At 35.9% G+C, this 25,812-nt stretch overlaps 1 protein-coding gene across 2 annotated transcripts in view; it reads right to left on the bottom strand.

Moving 5' to 3' along the window:
* Rc3h1 (ring finger and CCCH-type domains 1) overlaps positions 1-25,812 on the bottom strand; it is a 69,902-nt gene that overhangs the window by 37,677 nt on the left and 6,413 nt on the right. For both annotated transcript variants that reach the window (XM_005374883.2, XM_005374881.2), the window contains exon 2: positions 8,357-8,732. In XM_005374883.2, coding sequence (XP_005374940.1) covers positions 8,357-8,587 — 231 coding nt within the window. In that variant the 5' untranslated portion in view covers positions 8,588-8,732. The remainder of the gene's footprint in view (positions 1-8,356; positions 8,733-25,812) is intronic.

Below are 25,812 nucleotides of genomic sequence, written 5' to 3' on the forward strand. Positions count from 1 at the left end.
TCCTTCTTTTATTCTTTAAAAAAAAAAAAAAAAAAAGAAAAAGAAAAATGACAGATAGTACAGAACATTATCATTACCCTGCATCCAACTTATTAATGTCTTACACTGTTATGGAAGTATGGAGGTGGGTTGTTCTTTTTTTTTTAAGACAAGGTCTTACTGTGTAGTGCAGGCTGGTCTTGAACTCACTTGTTTAGCCCAGGATGGCCTCAAACTCATGCTGATCCTCCTGCCTCAGCCTCCTGAGCACTCAGATTATAGGCATGCACCACCAACCTGCCAGTTGCTCATATTAATGAGACAATATTAGTATATTCATTATTGTTAACTAAAGTTCACATTATTCAGAAATCCTAATGTCCTTTCTTTGTTCCAGGATACCATTATTACATACTTTCTTCATGTCTTCTTAGGTTTCTCTGATGATTTTTCAGACTTGCCTTGTTTTTGATCCCTTTGACAGTTTTGTGGAATACTGGTCAGGTTAGTTGTAGAATGTCTTTTAAATGGGATCTGCCTGAGCTTTTTCTAATAAGACTAGGGTTATAGATTACTAGAAATAAGACCCCAGGCCAGGCGTGGTGGTGCATGCCTGTAACTCCAGCACTCAAGAGGCTGAGGCATCAGGATTGCTGTGAGTTTGAGGCCAGCCTGGGCTACAAATTGAGTTCAAGGCCAGCCTGAACTGCACAGGGAAGCCCTGCCTCAAAAAGCCAAAAAAAGAAAAAAAAAAAAAATTCCATTTTCATCATATCAAATCAAGGAAACATACTATCAACATGACCTATTAATACTGGTGTTAACTCTGATTAGCTCACTGAGAAAGCATTTATTGCCAATACTGTTTAGTATTGTATAAATATTTGTGTGTGGTTTTTTTCTATTATCTACCAATTCTACTCTGTGTAATCACAAGCAATTAGTACATGTATATTAAATGAATGTGATTAAGTCAAGCCAGAAGGCTACCACATATTTTCAGAAATGTGATAAATTTAAAGACAAACTGAGAATCTGAGTTAAGGAAATAAGTTTAAAAAGACAACAAGATTATGCATCATGCCATATACAATATCAGGATACCAGAGATCTGATAAAATAGTCAACTGGTATATTTGTTCAAGTAACTTCCAGCTTCCCTATAATTTTAAGGCAGTTACTTCTTCCAAAAAAAAAAGTATGGAAGGTGGATTATTAAACTTCCTTTGGAGTAATATTACAGAAAAGCTGCAAAGGTTTTCTAAATTTTTCTTCCTTCTTTTTGGGAACAGACCCTGTTTCTTTTTTTTTTTTTTTTGGTTTTTCTCCGGTACTGGGAACTGAACTCACGACCTTGCGCTTGCCAGGCAGGCACTTTTGCCGCTGAGCTTAATCCCCAGCCCCCAGACCCTGTTTCTTATCCTGCCTGTATGATTGTTCCTCAAGTGACTACTGAGAAATTACCATGTGACAAGTCCTGCATAGGTGCTGGAGGAGAACGCTATCTTTTATCATGTCTTCCTTCCTTTCCTTCCTCTGTAGTCCTCTTTTTTCAGACATTATTGTATTTACGTGATACATTGTATAAATGAGCAAGGAAGGATTATGAACTCTTCATCCCCACTTTAGGAACAAGAATTACTGTGGGTATAGCAAAATAGAAATATAGAAATCTCTTTCCAGCCAGACTGTAATCCCAGCACTCGGAGGCAGAGACAGGAGGATCCTTGTGAGTTCAAGACCAGCCTGGGCTACAAAGTGAGCTCAATGTCAGCCTGAACTGCATAGTGAGACCTCGTCTTCGAAAGACAAAAGAAAAAAAAAACCTCTTTCCCAGTAAGATATATTTAATAACTTTAAAAAGCTAAAACAGGATAAATCAATGTGATAATTTACCCAGAAGAAAGGGTTCCATCCTTTTTCTCCTGCACATTCTATTCACAGAGCCTGAGCCAAGTTGGTAAGAGCTGGACTCAAAGCCCGGCATATGTGCTAGGTCCCTGGGAGAGGCACTCTACTTCTGTGGACCTCCTCCTCACCTATATAAAAACCCAAGAAGTTTGACTAGCTCTATGACTTTATGTTCTTTTCTTTCTTTTTTTTTTTCTCTCTCTGAGACAGGGTCTCGCTACGTAGCGCAGGCTAGCCTCAAACTCACAGCAATCCTCCTGCCTCAGCCTCCCAAGTGCTGAGATTACAAGTATGCACTACCACACCTGACTCTCTATGTTCTTTTAAAAAATACCCATGTGTCTGACTATTCTAACATTTTAAGTTTGTCTTTAAAATTTGAGTTTTCCATTTTCTTTTCAGCTTTCCTTTATTCCAGATATATTTTCCTGCCACAGCTGATTTTCTAAATTTATTGGGTCATAGTCTTACACTGAAAAATGCTACTTTTTATGAACTCCTGTTTGAATGTTTACCATGTAAGTTTACAATTACCTGTGCCCTAAAATGAAATCAAATCATAGGTGCACACAAAGAAATTATGAACCCCTAACCAAAAAATACTATGCCTTTGTGTCAGTCCCTTTGTAAGTCAGTGTTCAGTTAACTTCCAGTATGAAGTTAACAATTTCCCACCTTCTACCATTTCTGGGGGAAGGAGTAATTGCATAGCACACACATATGTTCTACTTACTTTAAGGTAGAATATAATAATAATTTATCTGAAATTCTGCATATGCCCCTTTCCTTCATTTAATCATTTAAGTTTTATCAGTACAGATTCTGGTATATTTCTTTTATATTTTGGGTTATAATTCCATACAATTCTATTCATTGTATTTGAACTCTTTCAGGTGTGGCCACGGGGAAATTTCTCAACTGGTTTCTTTATGCTTTTGACATAAACCATGTCACTGTGGGCATTCCTTTACTTCCTAGCACTATAAGGTACTCTAGGCTCATTCTGAATACTTCCTGACCCAGTCCTACAATCAGCCATTTATTTTGGAAAAAAAACTCTGGTTCCTTTTATTGGAGAAACTAAAATCTGAACACTAGGTATGTACACTGCATTTGGGGCACTGTGCTTTCCAACTCATTTGGCTGATATGTGTATATACTAAGACAGGTATAAATATTTGTATATGCAATCATCTCTACCTATGCTAAACTAAGCATGAATTTATACTAATGCCTCCAATTCTAATCCACTACTACATGGGTCATTTTAGCCTTTTCCTGTTGTTTATCTGTAAACTTCAACAGTGAGAAAGCTGGTTCCCACCATCTGCCATCTACTTAATTAAACTGTTCAATTTCAGTATATACATACAGCAGTAAGAATTCATACTCCCATGGCAAATTACTTGGTCAACTAGAGTACACTGCTTATTAGAATATCTTCTGCCTTTAATCTTAGAGTCCACTGACTTTGACGTAGTAAGTGTCTAAAGTTACTTAACTCAGCAGCTTTCCTCCTTATCCCTTTCAGTAGTTTCATACATTTCGGACTGTTATCCATACTGTTTGTAAAGTTCTGTGGGTTTTAATAAATGCAGAATGTCATATATCCACAACCAGATTCAAATAAAAGGAGTTCCAAGGCCCTAAGAAATACCTTGTGCTTCAACCAGTTCAATCCTCCATTCTACTAGTACTTTTTTTTTTTTTGCCATTTACAGAATATCACATAATTAGAATAATATAGTTTGTAGCCTTTTCAGAGTGACATCTTAAGCAATATATGTGGTACTTATCCATGTCTTCTCATGGTTTAATAGCTATTTCTTTTTAATTTTTTCATTTTCTACAATATTCCAATTCCATGGATGTGTCACTATTTGTGTATCCATTCACTTATTGAACAAAGCTGATACTAACAGTCATGAGGGACAGGCATGGTGGTGTATGACTATAATCCCAGCACTTAGGAGGCTGAGGCAGGAGAACTGCCTTTAGTTTGAGGCAATGTAGTGAGTTCAAAGCCGGCCTGAACTACAAAGTGAGACCCTGTCTCCAACAAACAGTCATGAAGGCTGTTAGTGTTAAGCATTAAGTCTTCCAATCAGTTGAGCTAATACTTATCTTAAATTTAGTAAGAAACTGCCAAACTTTCTTCCCAAAGTAGTTTTGTGAGTTTTTCATTCTCATCAGCAAAGAATGAGTATCTGAGGCTCCATGCATCTTGAGCATTTGTTGTTGTTAATATTCTGGATATTAGCTGTTCTAACTGGTCTATGGTGCTATCTCATTGTTATTTTACCTTGCAATTCCTAATGACAATTGCTGAGTAACTTTTCATTTGGTCACTTGTCATGATTATTTTCTTTGATGAAGTCCCTATTTAGATCTCTGCCCATTTTTAATTGGGTATTTATCTTTTATTGTTCAGTCATAAGCTCATGCACATATTTTTAATACAAATCCCTTACTAGATATATGATTTTACTATCATTCTCCTTTCTGTAGTTCTGTTGCTTTCTTGATAGTATCTCTGAAAGTTTTAAATTTTTATGAAGTTTTTATCTTTTTCTTTTTGTTCTTGGTGTTTTTGGTGACAAATCTTCAAACGAACAAAAGAACGAATGAAAAAACCCAAAACACTGCCTACCCTCAAGATCATGAAAATACATACCTATATTTTCTTCTAAGAATTACAAGTTTTATCTTTTACATTTAGTCTTTGAATCATGAATAAACGTTTATTTGGGCTTTTAGAAGTTCTTTCAAAGATTTAGTGCCATCAAAGTATAATTTTACATTTTTAAAAATTGGCAATGGATACTGAACCCAAGGCCTTCACACTGAGCTACATCCCCAGCCAGCCCTTTTCTAATTGTTTATTTTGAGACAGGGTCTTGGCTAAGTGCCCTGGAATGGGCTTGAAGTTGTAATCCCACCTCAGCCTCCTAGTGTTGGGATTACAGGCATGCCTCACCACACCTGACTACTTTTATACTTCTTTTGTGAAGTACATTCCTAGTATTTCATTTTCATTTTACCTAGGGGAATTGTTTCCTCCCAAACAACACTGACTAGAAGTAGTGATCAGAGATCCTCACCTTGTTCTTAATCCTACAGGGAAAGCATCTAGTCTTTCACCATTAAGTATGATATTAGCTGTAGATTTTTTATATATAACATTTGTCAAGTTTAAGAAGCTTTCTTCTTTTCCTAGTTTAAGAAGCTTTCTTCTTTTCCTAGTTTTTTGGGTAATTTTATCATGAAAGGGTGCTGAATTTTGCCAAACATTTTTTCTGTGCCTGCTGAGATGACTAAGTAGGTACATTTTTAAAAATTCTACTGTTATGGTGTATTGCATGAGTTGATTTTTAAATGTTAAACCAACTGTGCATTTTTGGGACAAGACTCACTTGGTGGTAGTATATTTCAATTTTTTTTTTTTTTGGTTTTTCTCTGGTACCGGGAATTGAACTCACGACCTTGCGCTTGCCAGGCAGGCGCTGTGCCACTGAGCTAAATCCCCAGCCCCTATATTTCAATTTTTTATGGAGACAAAATGTGTAAAAAAATACCATTTTACACATTGTTTTAGGTGTACACTACATTAAATATGCTCACAGTGTAACTATTACAACTATTTTTAAAAGTTTTTCACTGTAATAACTCTTTATTACTTTATTACTTATTAAGTAATAAACCCCTCATTCCTTTGGCCTTTGTTAACCTTTATTGTACTTTCTCTGAGTCTTTGCTATTCTAGAGCTATCATAAGCAGAAACATATTTGTCATTTTCTATCTGATTTATTTCACTTAACATAATGATTTTAAGATTCATCCATGTTGCAGTATGCATCAGAATTCCACTTTTATAGATGAATAATATTTTAATGCATTCAATGTATGCTATACCACATTTTGTTTATTCATCAATGGATGTGGGTTGCTTTGGTTCACTGGCTATTTTGAATAATATGGTTGCTGTCAAGTCTTTTGCCAATTTTTAATCAGGTTGCTTGTTTGTTTTCTTTAGTTGTAGTTCTTTATACATTCTGTACATTACTCCCTTATCAGATATTTGACTAACAATTAATTTCTCTCATTTTGTGGGTTAGCTTTTCAATTTCTTGACATGTCTTCTGACACAAACATTTTTATTTTTGGTGACTTTCAATTCATCAATTTCTTTTCTCTTTTACTGCCTATGCTTCTGTTATCATACTTTAAAAAACTCACTGTGAGCTTAAAGGTCATGAAGACTTTCTGTTATATTTTCTTCTAAGAGTTTAATAGTTTTAACTCTTAGGTCTCTAATTTATTCTGAGTTATTGTTTGTATGTGGTGCAAACTAAAGTTCTAATTAAATTTTTTCCCCCACTATGGAGGATTAAACCCAGAGACAGCCCTGAGCTACACCCCCAATCTTTTAGAAAAAATTTTATTTTAAGACTGAGTCTCGCTAATTCTGTATGTTGCCCATGCTATTCCTGAATTTGTAATCTCCCACCTCTGCCTCCTAGAGTGCTAAGATTACAGGTATGTGCCCATGCTCAGCAACCAATTTTTGCATGTAACAGTTAAAAAATAAACTTAAGGGGTGGAAATATGGTTCAGAGGCAGAGTAGCAGAACACATACAGGCCCTTGGTTCAATTCCTAGCGCCACAAAAGGAGGGAGGAATTAATTGAAAACACTATTGGAATTTTGATAGGGCTTACACTGGATATGCAGACTGTTTTAGGTAGTACTGCCATAAGAAGTACAAATGCCAATTAATAAACACATTGTATCTTTCCACTTATGTATGTTCTTCTTGACGCTATCATAAGTGAAACTGCTTTCTTAATTTCCCTTCCATAGTGTTCAATGTCAATGTATAGAAATGCAATTTATTTTTGATTTTTTTTTTTTTTTTTTTTTTAAGACGGGTCTCACTATGCAGTGCAGGTTGGCCTTGAACTCACTATGTAGCCAGGCTAGCCTCAAACTTGTGGTAATCCTGCCTCAGCCTCCAAAGTGCTGGGCTCACAGGCATGCTGTATTTGTAATTTTGCTGAATTTATTCCTTAGCTCTAAGGCTTTTTTTTGGGTTTTTTGTTGTCCCCGCCCCCCAATACCAGGAATCGAACTCACAACCTTGCGCTTGCCAGGCAGGCGCTGTGCTGCTAAGCTAAATCCTCAGCCCCAGGCTTTTTTTTTTTTCTTTAAGAAAACAAATTTTGGATGAGTTGAGTTCCTATATTTGGAATACAAGGAAGTGCTTCTCTTTTTTTTTTGGTACCAGGAATTGAACTCAGGACCTTGCACTTGCCAGGCAGGCACTTGTGCCACTTAGCTATATCCCCGGCCCATCTAAGGCTTTTAAATGGGATCTTTAAGGATAAAATAATGACTACTATACACTAAAATGTCCTATCTTCAAGTTTCACAAACAGTAGCTGTTTCACTGAATGAAGTCTCAAGTCATCTCGTGAAAAAAGAATTAGTTTATCCGTGGACAACTTTATGGAAAAAAGCAAGCCTTGCTTATCTGGTATGAAAATACTGTATTTCTAAAACTATTACCCTCAATGAGTTTTTTTTTTCTTTCCAAAACATATTAGAATTTTCAAAATAAAAAAAAATGTTTATAAAATGCACAATTAATTACAGGAAGAAAATAAAAAGGATTAACTCCATTTTCCTTTTTGAAAAATATTTAGCAGTACTGTTGGTGACATCAAAATAGGCTTGTAAATGAAGTAAATTTTCTTTATGAGTAAGCTCTTCTAGAACAGCTGTCTTTATCTCCAATATATATAATATCAACCTTTGTCATGTTTTAGCAATTTATAGAAAGATTAATCTTTGACTTATGGTAAATATATGGGACTTTAGACTCACACTACAAAAAGAGTGAGGAGTGTCTAAAAGAACTGTTTCTAAAAACTTGCCTATCTTGGCTTTAAAACTTGTGAGGACATTGATCTCTACTTTGAGAATACGAAAGTTTTCAATTACCTCCAGAACTGCCAGGCTAACTCAGATTTACATACCCAGGATACTGCTCCTATTCTAAATAAACTATTTACAAATGCTGTGCTCAATACTTTTGTCACCTTTCTTGTCTTTCCTTAAAATTACTAGTGTCTACTAAGTAAAACTGTCTGAAGCAGCTTCATCTTTCCTGCTGAATACAGTATAAGGTTTTATGAATATTTTCCTTAATATTAAGTCCTTATGACTTACCTCTTAGGTTTTCTTTACTAATCCATATAGTTAGGATTGCTGAAAACCAAGCCGCAAGATGAATGGATGCTTCTATGACTACAGCTATAAATCCCCTAACATTCTGAAATAAAGGATTTGTACAGTAATAAACAGTACCTACTTAGAAGGTAACATTACTCAGTTTTAATTGAACAAACTTCTCTCAAGAGGAAAATATCCATTACAAGGTAAAAAGTATTAATTCATTCATCTTACCTGAGCACCCACCAGCTGTAGCAATGCTGAGTTCACAGGGAGGAGCTCAATGTCTGTATTGATAGTGGTCTGGTCAAATGGACAAGCCTTGCGGTGCAGTTTATTCAGGCACATCTTGCAGACAGTATGGCCACACCCCAAACTGATGGGTTTTCGAATTGTTTCGTCAAAAGTCTGAGTGCAAATTGGGCAGGAGAGGAAATCCGTCCATTGTGGAGCTTGTACAGGCATTGCTTCTGGAGTTACAATTCACTAACACACACACACACAAAATCTAAAGCAAAGATTCCACTGGAATCAAAATCTTTGAAAAAAAGTTTATCTTTTTTTAAATTATCTTCTGTAGATACAGTCAGCACATAGTGTGAAATTTAACCTGGAAAAACAAAGAAAAAAGTATGTCTTTTAATTAACCTTTTTAAAAAAATAATTCAAATTCATTCATTCTCTACCCTATAACCTCTGAAAACACTTTTATATCATAGTGATCCATCTGTTTGCACCTTTACAGAATTAAAGCCATAATAAAACATCTAGTCTGTTCTTTCATTTAGAAATGGGGAATAGTCTCCAAAAAAGATGAAATAACTTGCCTGAAGAAACATGTGTGGTAGTGCATGCCTGTAATCCCAGCACTTGGGAGGCTGAGGCAGGAAGATAGCTGTGAGTTTGAGGCCAGCCTGAGTTATATAGTGAGTTCAAGGCCAGTTTAAACTACATAGCAAACCCTGTCTCAAAAAACGAAACCAAACCAAACCAAACCAAACAGAGAGAGAATGAAGGGAGGGAAGGGAGAGGGAGGAAAGAAGGAAAGGGAGGAAAAAAGGAAAGGAAGGAAGGAAACTCGCCTAAGGCGACACTTGCAGTTGGTAATAAAGTTAGATCCAGGACATTTAAGTTTAAGCTTAAGCCTCTGACTTTTTATATACTATACACATACATACACACATATGGGGGGTTGGGAACTTTGTTCAGTTGTAGAACACTTGTCTAATGAGTCTGAAGCCCTGGGTTTACTCTCTAGCATGAAAATAAACAAATCGATAAAACATTTAAGGATTAATCCTTTTCTAGCATTCATAAGGCCCTGGTGATTTGATCAGCAATGAGGATTAGGAGAGACACAGCAAAACAAAAACCTTTTAGAGGGGCTAATAATATTCTTGACCTAGATATGTTACATGGGTCTCTTCAGTGGTGACAATTTATCAAGTTCTTTACTTATATGGACTTTTATGTATGTTACACATTAATAAAGAGGTTTTTGAAAAATAGGCCTAAAATAAAAACTACTGGGCCAGGGATATAGCTCAGCAGCACAAGTACCTGCCTGGCAAGCGCAAGGTCCTGAGTTCAATTCCTGATATCAATCAATAAAACTACCTTAAAAATACTTTATCATCAAATTTGGTGGGAATAATGAGCTAAAAAAGAGAGTATAAGGTTTTTCTTTTAAGTTTTAGATATTCTTTAATTTGCTATATAAGAAAATAACTTTTTAAAGCTCCCTGTATGGCCCACCTCAGTGAGCTATATCTATCTATCTATCTATCTATATATATATATATATATAGTTATACAGTTATATTTATATAGTTATATGTGGTGTGTGTGGGTGTGTGTGGCGCGTTACTAGGACGACATAGTTAAAACATCAATGCAAAAGATTTTTTAAATCCCTAGCTGGATATGGTGGTGTACACCTATAATCGCAGCACTCAGGAAGCTCAACTAGGAGAATCACTGCGAATTTAAGGCCACCCTAGGCCACATAATGAATTTAAGGCCAACCTAAACTGCATTTAAAAAAAAAAAAAGAAGACTTTGAAACTTAAACAAAACAATTGTATTGAATCTTAGCAATATTTGTAGCCCCAGCATTCTGGGAGGCAGAGAAAAGATGATCATAAATTTGAGCCTTAGCCAAGCAATCTAGTGAGATTATGCTTCAAAATTTAAAAAGGAGTAGAGATACAGCTTAGTAGGGGTAGGGATACAACTTAGTGCTAAGGCCCTGGGTTTGATGACAAGCACTGGAAAAAACAAACAAATGAACAAAACTTTCAGCATATGTCTTAACCAATAACTACATTTACTAATAACTTATTTTTTAAAATTGAGACTAGATGAATAAAGTATCATCGGATTATAAGTTACTAAAGATTTGATTCTGCTCAGGACTTGATTTATAAAGTAAAACTAAATTTTATTCACTGATGAGAGGATGATTTCCATTAAGTATGTTAAAGCCTATTTTCAACAAATACTTATAAACACTATTATATGCCAGACTGTTTGAATTTTGGGGGAAATAGTGAAATATCAGTCACATCAAGGTTATCCGCTTTTGTGTAGTCAACAGTCTATTGCAATTCAACTTTGAGTTTTTACAAGGTATACTACTTAGCTTAGCATGCATCAGACTCTAGGTTCAATTCCCAGTACCACAAAAATAAAAAGTTTAACGCCCACCAAAAAACCACTAAAATGAAAATAGTCCAAAAGAAATTTAATGGCTTAGTAGACAGTACCCAAGTTAATTTCATGTCAGTTCTATCATTAGTTACCTGCACGTGTGTTCAAATAACTTTCATAATAGTGTACTGTGAATCTATCTACATTTTTGACTTCTATAGAAAGCATATTCTAAATAAAACTCAACTACAAATAATGAACAGCTAAAAGTAGGTTTATATTTTGCTATTTACTATGTTCAAACTGTCTTCTAGATGCTGAAAAAGAAAATAAGGCTAAATAAGGCTATCGTGCCCCTTCATGATAGCCCACCCTACACTGTAGGTTGTATTTTTTATTTTTTCTTCCCTTTTTACTTGGCCCAAACTTGCTCCTTTCCACCCATTGCCCTTCTGTTTTCCCCTACTTTTAATAAATGTGAAACTTTGCCACCATTAAAAAAAAAAAAAATGCCAGGCCTAGTGCAGCACACCTATAATCCCAGCACTCGGGAGGGTGAAGTAGAGGATGCCTGCAAGTTTGAAGATTTTTGCTAAAGCTCACTGAATTGATAGAGTACTCATATTCAACTTTACTAGTAATTAGCATGGCAGTTTGTATTAATGCCTATGAAGAATCTGATCCTATGCTAATCTGTGCAAAAATATAGGGAGATTCAATGGTTCTCTTTTTAAATACATTTTTATTAGTACATGTTTGTGATACATAATGAATACATTCACCATGGGGAGTTGGTACACATACATACCCCATCCTAGTCCTTCCTTTCTATTGGTATGAGTTTTGATGAACTTGGATTTTTTAAGTTAATCAAAAAGATAAAAACACTGTACTTTAAACCCTTAAACGCTATACAAATCCCAAAGAGTACAAAATACTGCACATCAGTGTAAGTTTTTAATATTCACATAGCCAGGTGCCACATACAGTGCTAACTGCCTCACAGAGCAAACATTTGGGATTCTCCTGTTATCCCAAAAAAAGAAATTTAGAGAGACTTAGCTTTAAAAAAAAACCAACACAAAACACAGATATATTAATCTAGAAATTGAAGTTCAAAACCCAAACTTGCAACCACAAGGTTGAAGACAAAATACAAAGAACTATTTATAGTTTCATTTGAAATCTACATAAGATCCTGGCTACGGTATAAACTATCACAAACCTGCATTCTCTAATAGCCACTGACCTCATAGTCATTCTGGTCTTATGGCAAATTTGCTGCCAAATCTAGTGGTCATGTTATAGTCCTAATCTTGTCTTCTCAACAAGGTACAAAACCTACCTTCTTCAAAATGTTAATCTATGATATTCCTCAATTAAAACGGAACTCTTAAACTTCTTTTTGTTTGTTTTTGTTTTTCTTCTGGTATCAGGAATCAAACTCATGACCTTGTGCTTGCCAGTCAGGTGCTGTGCCGCTGAGCTAAATCCCCAGCCCCTGAACTCTTAAACTTCTAAATGCAAGAGTCCTTGTGGCTTTATCTTAAGTTTCCTTTTCTTAGAAAAAAAAATTATTTTCCAGTTTAAAATCTGGAAATGCCTTTCCATTATATTTAGAACAAAATCCAGATTTCTTACTATGTTTACAAAGGACTAAATGATAAGACCTATAATTATCTCTCCAACTTCATCTTCCAACATTTGTCCTCACCACTGGAGTACCAGATATTTTCTGTCTAATCTTTGAACTAGAGATTACTGTTTATCATTTAGATGCTACCAAAAATGCCAACTGGGCTGGGGGTGTAGTTCACGAAAAAGCATTTTCCTAGCAAGTGTGAGGCCTGGGTTTAACTCCCAGTGCCGTAAGCAAGGAAGAAAGGAAGGAGGGAAAGAAGAAGCCAACTAGTCAGAAGCTTTGCCCGGCAACTTACAACTCTATAATAACCTCTAGATCACTTTCCACCACTATCTTTAAACTATATTTAGCAGAGACTAAATCTCATTGTTTACAATGAAAGCCATAGATCCTCACTCTGAAATTTTACACAAGAATTGTAAGAGTCCAAAGACCTGTGAAAAATCCACTAATAGATTTCTAGGGTATTTAAGATCTCCAGATTAAGAAATTCTAACTTATATTATTCTTTTATGAATCTTAAAATTGCAGCAAGTCAGTGCCTGCCTGGCAAGTGTGAGGTCCTGAGTTTGATTCCTAGTATATCCCACCAAATTTCAGCAAGTATTTAAGATTTTCTACATGTTTAGCATTCTAAAATAAAAAAGCATGCACAAAATATGAGATTAGTTTAATATTTCCTTGCTCTCCCACATGACTTCAGGGCAATGCTGCCATAACAAAAATTTCCAAATTACTGTGTTGTAACAAGAAAATAGTCATAAAATAGTCAAAATTTTATTGGTAGAAGACATGTTAGAGAACATTGAGTTCTAGCTTAACTAATTTTCCAACATTAGGCAACTAATATTTACTTATGTCCCTAACAGTATCAAAGTATTATTAAAATTTTCTAATACCTTTTTTCATTTAACCTTTAAAGCCCACAGTACCTGGTACGATTTTCCCTATATTTACAGAGAAATAAAACAACATTCAGAGAACTTGTCTAGGGGTTACACAGACAGTAACTAGCAAACTCAATTCATAACCACCTCTGGTCTGCTTGACACTAAAACCTATAAAACTTTCATTGCATCAATTTAACATGGAATAGACCAAAGACAAGAGAAGTAAAAGTTTCACTCAAAATCATCCAGCTTGTTAATGGCAGGATTTAGATTATTAGAGGCCAATTTTGTGGACTCTCTGTCTTAAGTGTCCTTTGTACCCCCAATGGATTAATTCACATAGAAATTCATCACTGAACCTTTATAAGCTTTTGAAAACATTGTCACATTAACACCATAATATAATTAAAAATACCCGGTGTTGATCAAGGAATCTGTTAATACTTGGGAAGGTTATGCAGACTGTTCATGTACACATGCTCATTCTCTCTTTTCAAGTACTGAAAGGCTTTGTTGGGGGGATAGATAATAAACACTGGCCTAGACACAGGGAAATAAAATAACTGTTGAAGACATTTAAAAAAGGGGGAACTAAATTTACACAAACCTACATTTCTTCTGTATTTATATCAGTTTCAAACTCAGGAAAATTTTTTCAAGTACTATTTGTAGGGCCAGGGATATAGCTCAGTGGCACAGGTGCCTGCCTGGCAAGCGCAAGGTCCTGAGTTCGATTCCCAGTACCAAAAAACAGAAAAAAAAAAAAAAAAAGAATGAATCAAGTAGTATTTGTGTGCATCAAAATGCTTTAAGAACTATTACACTATTTCCTCCTCCTATCTCTCATCCCCTAATTCTCAATATTCTCTACCTCCACAGGTAAACTGCTGCATTATTACTTTTCTTTTAGTTTCTTTATGCATGTAGGTAAATATATATTGTCAATTGGAAAATACTTTAAATGATGTTATTCACAACTCTATCTCTCCATTAAATCAGTTTCTATTAGAAGTATTAGCCAAAAATCTTACTCCATTCCCAGTAAAAACTATTCATTATGTAACGTACAATGTTCAGTAAACAAGCTAGGTCATTCCATGTTTACATGTTTTCTTCTACTACATATATTAACAGTAATAACACAACTAAATACATTAGTGCACATTACATTATGTTATATAAATATTAAATACAGGGAGATATACGCACACATGACAGACGAAAATGGACCGAATTGGGCTAGTAGTGCATGGGACATTGCTTGCCCGAGGTAGTGATTATTTGTGGCACAAGTTAAAAGATGCCTGGTAAATCAAAGTTACAGAGATAATAGTACATTATATATAGTATGTGTGTGGATTCCAGGTAAAGGAAAAGCAGACAGGTTTCCAGGTTTCCACTCAACAGAATATAAGATTACCACATGGGGAAAAGAATGATGAAAACAAAACAAAACAAGACAAAAAAAAAAAAAAAAGAAGAAAAGAAAGATAGCTGCCAAGAAAGAAAAGAGAATAGACTAAACAGCTAGCAAAGATCAAATCACGTAGAACCTTCCACATCATATTACAGTATTTGACCACTATGTGAAGAACAATATCCTACCCACCTATTGCCAACTGATTTTCAACAAAGGTGCTAAGAGCACACATTGGAGACAGGATGGTCTTTCAATAAATGGTGCTGCAAAAACTGAATATCCATATACAGAAGAATGACACTAGATCCCTAACACTCACAGTTATAAAAAACCGACTCTTTTTTTTTTGTTTTTTTTTTTGGTTTTTCTCCGGTACCGGGAACCGAACTCACGACCTTGCGCATGCCAGGCAGGCGCTTTTGCCGCTGAGCTAAATCCCCAGCCCCAAAAAACCGACTCATAATGGATTAAAGACATATTTAAGACCTGGAACTATGAAACTGCTAGAAGAAAACGGGAAATGCTTTAGGACTTTGAAATGGGCAAAGATTTTTTGAAGACAACCCCAAGTGCATAGGAAACACAAGCAAAACAGAAGAATGTGATTACACCAAATTAAAAAGCTTTTGGTAGTACTTAGGCTTAGCATGCACAAGTTTTGGGTTTTGATCCTCAGCACTGCAAAAGAAATTTAAAAAGTTTCTGCTCAGCAAAGAAAATAGCAAAGAGACAAACTTACAGAGTGGGTGAAAACATTTGTAAACTACACATGTGAAAGGGGTTCACATACAGAATATAAAAAGAACTCTAACAACTCAAAAGAAAATAAAAAAATAAACACCAAATAACCCGCCCCCCCCCCAAAAATGGGCAAGGTGAGCACCTATAATTTCAGCACTCTGGGAAGCTAATGCAGGAGGATCACAAGTTTTATCATATTTTGTGCAACTCAGAGTATCTTAAAAAATAAAACAGAATGAAGATATAGCTCAGTGCAATCAATCAATCAATCAATCAATCAATGTGTAATAGACCTAAACAGACATTTCTCAAAATAGGAAATACAAATGGCTAACGAACACATGGAAAAAAATATTCAAAATCACTAGTTATCCAAAACACAATGAAGATTAATCACCTCAACCCCAGTAGGAATATCTATTATCAAAAATATTAAGATAACAAATGCTGGCAAAGATAGGGGAAAAGGGACTTTGGCACATGCTAACGACCGAATATAAATTAATACACCTATTATGGAAAACAGCATAGTGGTCCCTCAAAAAAATTAAGAACTAAACTACCACACAGGGGCTGGGGATTTAGCTCAGCGGCAAAAGCGCCTGCCTGGCAAGCGCAAGGTCGTGAGTTTGGTTCCCGGTACCAGAGAAAAACCAAAAAAAAAAAAAAAAAACTACCACACAATCCAACAATCCTACTACTGGATAAATAGCCAAAGGAAACAAAACCAGTATGTTGAAGAGACATTGTACTAGTCACAATGCAAAAAAATGCAAACAATCTAACTGTGCATCAGCTATTGAAGGAATAAAGAAAATGTGGTCCATACACAAAAATGTAGTATCGTCAGCCATAAAAAAAATTAAGTTTTGTCCTTTGTAACATTATGGATAGAACTGGAGATCAGAATAGTTAAGTGAGGGGTGGGGATATAGCTCAGCAGCACAGCACCTGCCTGGCAAGTGCAAGGTCCTGAGTCAATTCCCCGTACCAAAAAGAAAAAAGTAAGTGAAATAAGCCAGGCACATAAAGACAAGTACAGTAGCACATAATCTTACTCGTCAGCTGAATCTAAGAGTTGATCTCATACAAGTGGGAAGTAGAATAGTTGTCACAGAGGTTATGGAGAGTGTGTGGAAGGGTGCCAATGTGTACTGAATTACAGTTAGCAGTAGGAAGTTTCTGCTGTGTTATATTGCACAGGAAGGTGAGTAGAGATGAAAATAATATACTGTACACTTTGAAAGCTTGGAGATAAATGATAAATGAGAGATAGATATGTTTAAACTGATTTAAACATTATACATGAAATGACAGACACATTCAACAAGATTTAAATATTACACAATGTATATAAATTTACTGAAACATGGAGCATCCTTTTAATATATACCATGGTGAAAGGGGAGAAAAGAGAGGTGGGGAGAAAAGGCAGTAATACATTTAAACATGTTTTAGGATTTCAAAGATAAAACTACTCAAACATTTTGCCTTATTAAATTGACCTTCTTTTACACATTTGAATAGCTAAATCATCAAAATTTACTACTTCTTTTCAAAATCAATTTAACACCCCCCCCCCCATTTGGTGATACTGGGGATTGAACTCAAGGTCTTTTCTGATTTTTTTTTTCCTTTTTTTTGGTACTGGGAATCGAACTCAGGACCTTGCGCTTGCAAGGCAGGTGCCATGCCGCTGAGCTATATCCCTGGCCCTTGTCTGATTCACTTTGAGACAGCATCTCAGTAAATCAACAAATTGCCCAGGCTGGCCTGAAACTTTTAATCTCCTGCTTCAGCCTTCCAGAGTGCTGGACGCATATGCCACCACACCCGCTTTCTACAACATTTCTTTCAAAGACCAAGCATAGGTTTATTAAGTATCACTTCCTTTTGTATTAACTTAATAAAACAAGAGTGTGTAGCTGTTTTCCTCTTCCATCTGTCTAGTAAAACAGTTCTTAGTGACAAATGTAACAAATTGTAGAATGAGTTCATTACAAATAAAAGCATTCTTGTACCAGAAAGATAGGTCTAAGAGACGTAGCAAAATCAACATTTTCAAAGTTTAACTTTGTCTGGGAAATCTGATGATTAAGAAAAATAAATCAGGCCAGCCATATGGTGCATGCATGTAATCCCAGCACTCAGAAGACTGAGGCAGGAGGATCGCCAGGAGTTCCAAGCCAGCCTAGACTACAAAGCGAGTTAAAGGCCAGCCTGAACTACGTAGTAAGACCCTGTCTCAAAAACAAAACAGAATAATAAGTCTCAAATGATTCTATTGCAGGACAAAATCACAAAGCAAAGATTTTTTTTAAGTTAAAATATCATTTAATTATAGATAGTAATCTCAGAATTGCTACTTCCTCATTATTTACCTTTCTCAAAACTCAGTTTTTAAAACATTCTCCAAGTTTCTCAAAGATAGCTGTTTGTCAGGTGTAGTAGGCCATGCCTATAATACCAGCACTCAGGGAGGACAAGGCAAAAGGATCACAAATTCATATCTAAACCACACAAGATATGTATCATTTAATGAATGCAATAAACATTCTTTCAGTCAAGAATAAGCACATAAACAAACAAAAAACCCACCCCCTTCAATAAAGCTGTTAAAATAATCATTAAAGGCTTCTTGTAAGTCTTAGTTTTCAAATTTTTAAAGGTAATAATTTAAAAATACTACTCAGATCTGTTCTATGAACATAGTAGCAGCCCTGCTACATAGTTAAATTACACTGCTTTGAAAATTTCATTTAAATTTATCACAAATGTATTACCATCTCCTCTATTATATGTTCATTTCACATGTCCCTGGTGTAGAAAAATAGAAATTAAAATTATCAAATAGCTACTCTGAGCTAGTCATCCTCTGAAGCATCATTATGTCCACTTATAGATGGTTACTCTGGAGATTCAGAAGCATTATTGTTCAGCTGGATTAAAACCCAGGTTACACATGAACTGAAGTATAAACTGTCCTGGAAGAGATAGTAAACAAAATCTTATTGTCCATAAGAAGAAAAATCTTTGATCTCTCCCTGCCTCACTCCTAGAAATGAGTTTTCAAAATCATTATTCTTGACCCTAACTTAATTTTCCAGTTCCCTGGAACATTTCTATAGCAACCAATATGCAGGGCCACATCAGAGAAGAAAACATCTTTAACTATCTTGAAAAATAAAGCTAAAAGCCAAGAAATAAAAACACGAAGACCAGAACAGCAACAAAACCCCACAAAGAACAATCATCATTACAGTTACTACTAGAATTCTCAGCACAGTATCAATTTACTTACAGAGGAACTAACAGTCTTAGATTAGAGGAGGTTCAGGGTTTTTCCAGGAATGACACTATGAAGAAAGACCTCCTACCCTATGTTGTACTTGGGACTGATCCTAGGGCCTTCTCACTGGGGCTTTAGATAAAGCCCCCTACTCCCCTTTTGAGACAGGTTCTTCTTAAGTCACTAAACTGCCTGGACTGGGCTCAAATTTTAGTTATCCTTGTCTCAGCCTTCCAGAGGGCTGGGACTATAGCCATGCACGCTGCTCCTGTTTCTCTTTATTAGTTCATTCCTCATCTAATATGCTTAAACCTTTGCTCAGAGGAGCTAGGGGAAAAAATTCTTCTCATCTAGCTAATCTTTTTTAAAAGAGTCATTCAACCTCTGTCATCTAGTCTCTATTCTTACATCTAGTCTCTGCTTTCTTACCCACCTTCCAGTGTTCAACTACCATTCTACCTCAAATATTTTAGAAACAACTGAACAAACATATCAAAAATAAAAGACAAGAACAACACTTGAAACCAACCACACCTAAAACAGAACACCTAATGAACAAAAAAACCTTCTCAAGTGCATACAAAACATTCTCCACAACAGAGTATAAAGCAAATGTCAGTAAGTTTTAAAGAATTAAGATAATAGGATGTCTTCTAACCACAATAAAATGGAAGTTGGGAAGCTCACAAACATACAAACAAATTAAACAACACATCCCTAAATAACCAATGTGTCCAAGAAGATCTAAAGAGAAATTAGAAAAATATTTTGAAAAAAATAATTTCAAATGAATGAAAATGACACACCACACCAAAACTCACAGAATACAAATGAAGCGGGCTTACAGGGAAATGTACAGCTGTAACGCTTGTATTTTAAAAGAGAATGTCAAATCAATAATTTTACTTTGCTGGGTGTGATGGCTCATGCCTGTAAATACCAGCTACTTAGAAAGACAAGAGGTTCGCAATTTCAAGGCCAACCTAAACAATTCAGCAACTTAGTGAGACCCTGTTTTTAAAAAAAAAAAAAAATCAAACACGCATTTGGGATGTAGCTTAGTGTGACCTCCCTTCTTCTTAGGTTTCTTGAATAACATTTTGGTAGTTTGCAAAAATGACCAGAATTCCTCCCATCTCTGTAGGTATGCCCTTTTGTAATTTACTTGTCTGCTCTTTCCATCAAGAGATGGGGTCTTTTTCCCAACCATTCCATCTGGGTGGCCTTGACTTACTTTAAATAGTTGCATGCAATGGAAGTGATGCCAAGAGAGGTCTTAAGCCTAGGTCTCTAGAGATCTTAAAGTTTCTCTTGCAAGGGGAGGAAGCTTGAGCTAGCTTGCCTGAGAAAGAGACCATACAGAAAAAGGATGTGTGGTGGTGCATGCCTATAACCCCAGCACTCAGGAAGCTAAGGCAGGAGGATCAACTGGGAGTTCAAGGCCACCCTGGGCTACAGTGAGTTTGAGGCCTACCTGAACTACCTGGTGAAACTGTCTCAAAAACAAACATACAAACCCAGCCAAACCAGGCATGGCAGCACACTATAACTCCAGCATTAGAAAGACTGAAGAATGAGACTGCCCCAAGTTTGAGGCCCACTTGGGCTACACAATGAGTTCAAGGCCAGCCTAAAGTATAAAGTGAGACCCTGTCTCAATGCCCACCCGCCCCCCAAACAAAACACAGCCCCAGTCTGAGCAGCCTGATAACTAAAGTTCTACAAGTAGCCTCAGGGGAGAACCATTCAGCTCAAGCAAGCCCATAGTGCTGACTCACAGGATTGTAAGTAAATAAAATGGTTGTTTTAAGCCACTATATTTTAGGGTTGGTTTGTTACTCAGTAATAGACATCTGACAGTTGTTTACATAACTGGGATGTTTTTAATTTTTAAATTTCATCTTAACCTACTTATGTATTTATTTGCAGTACTAGGAATTGAACACAAGGTCTTCATGCTGAGCACAGCACTTTTTTTTTCTTTTAATTTACAGACAGGATCTTGCTAAATTGTTAAATTGTCCAGGCTGAGTGCTGCAATTACAGGCACTGGCCAATCAAATACCACCATGCCTGGAGCGCATCTTAACCTTCTGAGAAAACAATATTGAACAAAATACTGACATTGGAATAGAACTTGAAGTTTTATTTTTTTTATTTTTTAATTTTTTTTGGTTTTTCTCCGGTACCGGGAACCGAACTCACGACCTTGCGCTTGCCAGGCAGGCGCTTTGCCGCTGAGCTAAATCCCCAGCCCCCGAACTTGAAGTTTTAAATTAATTAAATTATAAACTTTTAAGTAAAGGAAATCACCCTTTTTTTGAAGTACTAAAATTACTAATATATTAAGTTACCTAAAAAAAAAACCTGACCAAATTTAGCTTTACAATCCTGCAGCCCAAATTAGCAGTAACTAAAAACAAAATTCCAACTTTCTGAAGTACAATTGATTTAAAATACATTATTTTTATACAATAGAGTACTAGTCTGAAATAAGGAAGGGTAAGCTTGAGATATTTCTAGCTAAAAGGATGCACCGTGAGACCACACTCTTAAGTGAAATAAATCAGACACATGTGTAAGTATCACACTGTTTCCCTGGTGTGAAAACCAAAAGTGTAAATAAGGACCAAAATATGTAATAGATTTGGGAAACGGGAAGAAAATGTTCAAATGAAAAGGGGAACAAGGGAGAAAGGAGAGGGAAAGGAAAGACGGGACAAGGAAAAAAACCCAGAAACAATGGAAACAAAGCTTTTGTAAGTAAGGGAAAGTGGGGTTAAAGGGAAGGGAGGGAAATGGGAAAAAAAGAAACAAGGTATGTCATGTACAGGTTACAAATTCCCTATAGTGAATGCGATGAACATGTACATCTAAAAAAAATCAACAAAAACACAAAAAATACTATCACTTATGCTCAACTTAAGTCAACTAAAATTTGTTACATTCCAAGTTCAACAGGTTGAAGTTGTCATCCACGCAACAGTCCTCCAGGGTGATGTGCCAAAGCATTAACTTTTACAGCGATAATGATTCATATGTTCCAATCTTGATGTTGTCAGTCTTCGCTGGTTACAATCTAAAGACTGAACTTTCCTTATCACCTCCGACATCTTCAGCAAAGTTATACTTGCTTTCACCTATCTACCTACAAATGACTGTTAAATAATCACCAAATATTTTCCCCTCGTACTCCAAAACTGTGGAAGGTGAGATTTGACTATCATTCAGTTATAGGTTATTTAATTTTCCAACAATGCTCTGAAATACATACTATTATCTCTACTGATGAAAAAAGTTAAAAAATGGGTAATTCATGTAACAATGTATTCCCAACTTTAACTGAAATCTGTGCAACACAAAACCTATACTTTTCTACTACAATATAATGCCTTCTAACTTTAGCAACTATAATTTTACTATACTTCTTTTTAAAATATGTATTTTCATCAATGCATATTAATTTTATAAAATATTGGATTTTATTTTGGCATTTTCATAAAATGTAACATTTTGCTAATATCTATCCTACTACCCTTTTTTGGAGACAAGGTCTCGTTATGTTGCTCAGGCTAGCTTTAAACTCACTATGTAACCCAGGTTGGCCTCAAACTTGGAGCAATCCTCCTGCGTTAGCCTCCACAGGGAATACAGGCGTGCACCACCACACATCTGGCTCTACTATCCTCTTATACCTCCCCTTATTCCCTTCCTCTTGTCTACAGTCTCACATCAACTTTCATGCCATTTTTTTTTTTTTTTTTAAGATTCCACATATTAGGGAAAACATGGGAGAGTTATCTTCCTAAGTCTGGCTTATTTCACGTAACAGACAATTTCATTCCCCATTTTTCTGAAATGATATAATTTCATTCTTCTTTATGGTAATACTCCACTATATATACACATTTTCTTTATCCATTCACCTGCATTATACTTCTAAATAATTGTAAGTCAGTTATGTTCAAAAACTAAAAGAATGCCTGTTTTAGGTTTAAATAGACCACAACTAGTTTATTTGTCTCTTCTAGGAACTTATTTAATGCTGTCTCTAGAAATCAAACCCTGGGTCCTGCACATGCTGGGCAAGTGCTTTACCACAGCTATATCCCCACCTCCGTGGCTGGTTTCATACAGAAATTCTGCAAGTGTTTAAGCCTATTTGTTTATTAAAAAAAAAAAAAATTAAAACCATGCTGCAGCAACCACTACACTTATTTTATTATTTTTTAAATAAAGGAAAACAATTTATTTGAAGGTGGAGGAAGGAGGGGGAGAGACATGGCAGACAGCTACTCTGACAAGAAGAGAGTATTTGAAAGGGAAATACTCCCGCACTTAAATTTTGAAGATAATCACAAAAGAACTTTTATTTTGAGCAATTTATTAAAACACTTCATTGAGTGAGAAGGTGGCTAAAACAGAAAACAAATCTCAATTATTGTATATATATATTTTTTGTGATAATTTTTTTTGAGACAGGGTCTCATTATGTAGTTCAGGCTGGCCTTGAAATCACTATGGAGCCCAGGTTGGCCTTGTACTCACAGTGATCCTCCCATCTCAGCCTCCCAAGTGCTGAGATACAGGCGTGCACTACCTCTGGTTCTTTCTGTGATAAATTTAATATGAAGTGTGATGTACTTCCTTAGACTTCTTGTGGTGCCTGTTAGCTGTCATAGGCTTTGACTAATTTTTGAAAAAATAGTGTAGATTAAAAACAAGTAAGCTGGGAATGGTGGCACACACTTCTACTCCCAGCACTAAGGAGGCCGAGGCAGGAGGACCACTGTAAATTCGAGGCCAGCCTGGCTTACGTAGTGAGTTTAAGGAAAGCCTGAAGTACATGGTGAGACCTGTCCTCAAAAAAAAAAAAAGAACTCCAAAACAGACAAAAACAAGTGAGCTGCAAATGCAAGATACATTTTTTGCTATGGCTGGGTAATACATGAATGTATACTTTAACCAACAGCTTTTTTCTCATTAAAGACAAAAATCTAATGTACTTGATAATAATAAAATAACGGTATTATTAAACCATAAACTTTGGGCCAGGGCTTAAGGATATTTTCATTACTGTTTATTTTTATGGACTCTCCCTTACAGAATTTCCAGAAAATAATGTCTGAGTGACTTTCAATTGCAAGTGCTTGAAAAATAAGGCCACAAGAAGATAAAGCTGGCTTGTTGGTACATGCCTCCAATTCCCGGACTTTCGAAGACTGAGGCAGGGGATTTCAAGGTAGAGGCTAGTTCAGAACACTTTGTGACACTGTCTCAAAGAAAAAAAAGGAAAGAACTGACTGATTCTCTACTTTAGATTATTTATAGGTTATTTTTTCAGGCAAAATTTCATTTTGAAGAGTTTAAAAGAATGAATTACTACACAAACTCCAAACACAATGGGTTATAGCTACAATGAACCTCACTTATATGGTATTAATCTTCCATTTTTTCATAAAGTAGTTTGGAACAGGACTGTAAATTATAAAAGAAGATGTTTTGATAATTCCCAAATAGCTGCTACTATTACAGAACTTTTTTTTTTTCTTTTTTCTTTTTTTTGGTTTTTCTCCGGTACCAGGAACCGAACTCACGACCTTGCGCTTGCCAGGCAGGTGCTTTGCCACTGAGCTAAATCCCCAGCCCCTAATTAGAGAACTTAATGATTTGCTGCTACTAGGTCAGAATGAAGTATAAGACACTGCCTTCAAAATGTGTAATGACAATCTTCAAGAGATTAAATTCACTCAAGTTTGTGTAGTATGTGTGGCAGGGAAGAGGGAATAAAAGAGGAAATGAAGTCTAATATGAGTTGTACAGTAAGCAGATAAGTCTAGTGTTACACTTTACGCTTTAGTAAAAATAGCGAGTCCAGTTCTTAAAAAAAAAAAAAAAAAAAAAAAAAAAAAGAACAGTTGGCTCCTCTCTTTCCCTAACTCTGCGCCTTTATCCGATGTCTCTACATGTGAGTTCCCTCAGGGAGAGCCTTTTCTTTTTTTTTTTTTGGTACTGGGGATCAAACTCATGACCCTGTCCGTGCTAGGCAGGCGCCTGTGCCACTGAGCTATATCCCCAGCCGTGGGAGAGCATTTTGTGATCATTTTATTTATTTATTTATTTATTTATTTTTTTGGTACCGGGGATCGAACTCAGGACCTTGCATTTGCCAGGCAGGCACTTGTGCCACTGAGCTACATCCCTGGCCCTGATCATTTTATTTATAATACCTTAATCCCAATCCCTCCCTCACCTTGTTTGAAAATAACATTTTCAAGCAAGAAAACAGACTCAGATAATGCATCAAGCCAGAGAACTCAAATTTAAAAAAAAATAGGGAAAGCCTTGCATACTTTTTTTTTTGAGGCGGGCTGAGACACAGTCTCACTATAAATTCCAGGCTAACTTTAAACTCACTATGTAACTCAGGTTGGCCTAGAACTCATGATGATCCTCCTGAATCAGCCTTCCAAGTGCTGGGATTACAGGCATACACTGCCATGCCCACCCTATGTACACTTTTTAAAAGTTTTTAGTAAACTTAACAAGAGGCTAGATTCAAGCACAGTGACAGTTTTAATCAGAAGAGTTGAAAACCTGCTATCAACAGGTAATTATATAAAAACTGACATATAAAATATGGGCTTCAAAAGCAGTAATTATAAGGCAAGCATTTAAAAATGAAGATTAAAATCCAGGTGTCTGCTGGGTGTGGTGGCATGTACCTGTAATCCAGCACCTTGGGAGGCTGAAGCAGGAGTGCTGCAAGTTAAGGGTTCACTCTAGGTGAGATGGCCAAACCCTAACTCAAAATAAAAAATAGGAAGAAAGTGCCAAGATGTAGCTCACTCTGAAGGGCCTGAGTTAAATCCCCAGTACCAAACAAAACAAAAACAACGCTTTAGCAGAAGGTGTGGATAAAAAAAGGACTTTTAAGCAAGTATACCCAATATTCAGAAAAGGTCAAATCAGGACCATACAATTGTGTAGCTAGTTTTAGCCAAAAATTAAATATAAAAATAGAGCTCACCTAAAAAAAAAAAAAAAGTGGACACTTTT

Source organism: Chinchilla lanigera, unplaced genomic scaffold (assembly GCF_000276665.1).
Source record: "Chinchilla lanigera isolate Chin_1 unplaced genomic scaffold, ChiLan1.0 scaffold00005, whole genome shotgun sequence".
In the NCBI taxonomy this organism is placed as follows: Eukaryota; Metazoa; Chordata; class Mammalia; order Rodentia; family Chinchillidae; genus Chinchilla; species Chinchilla lanigera.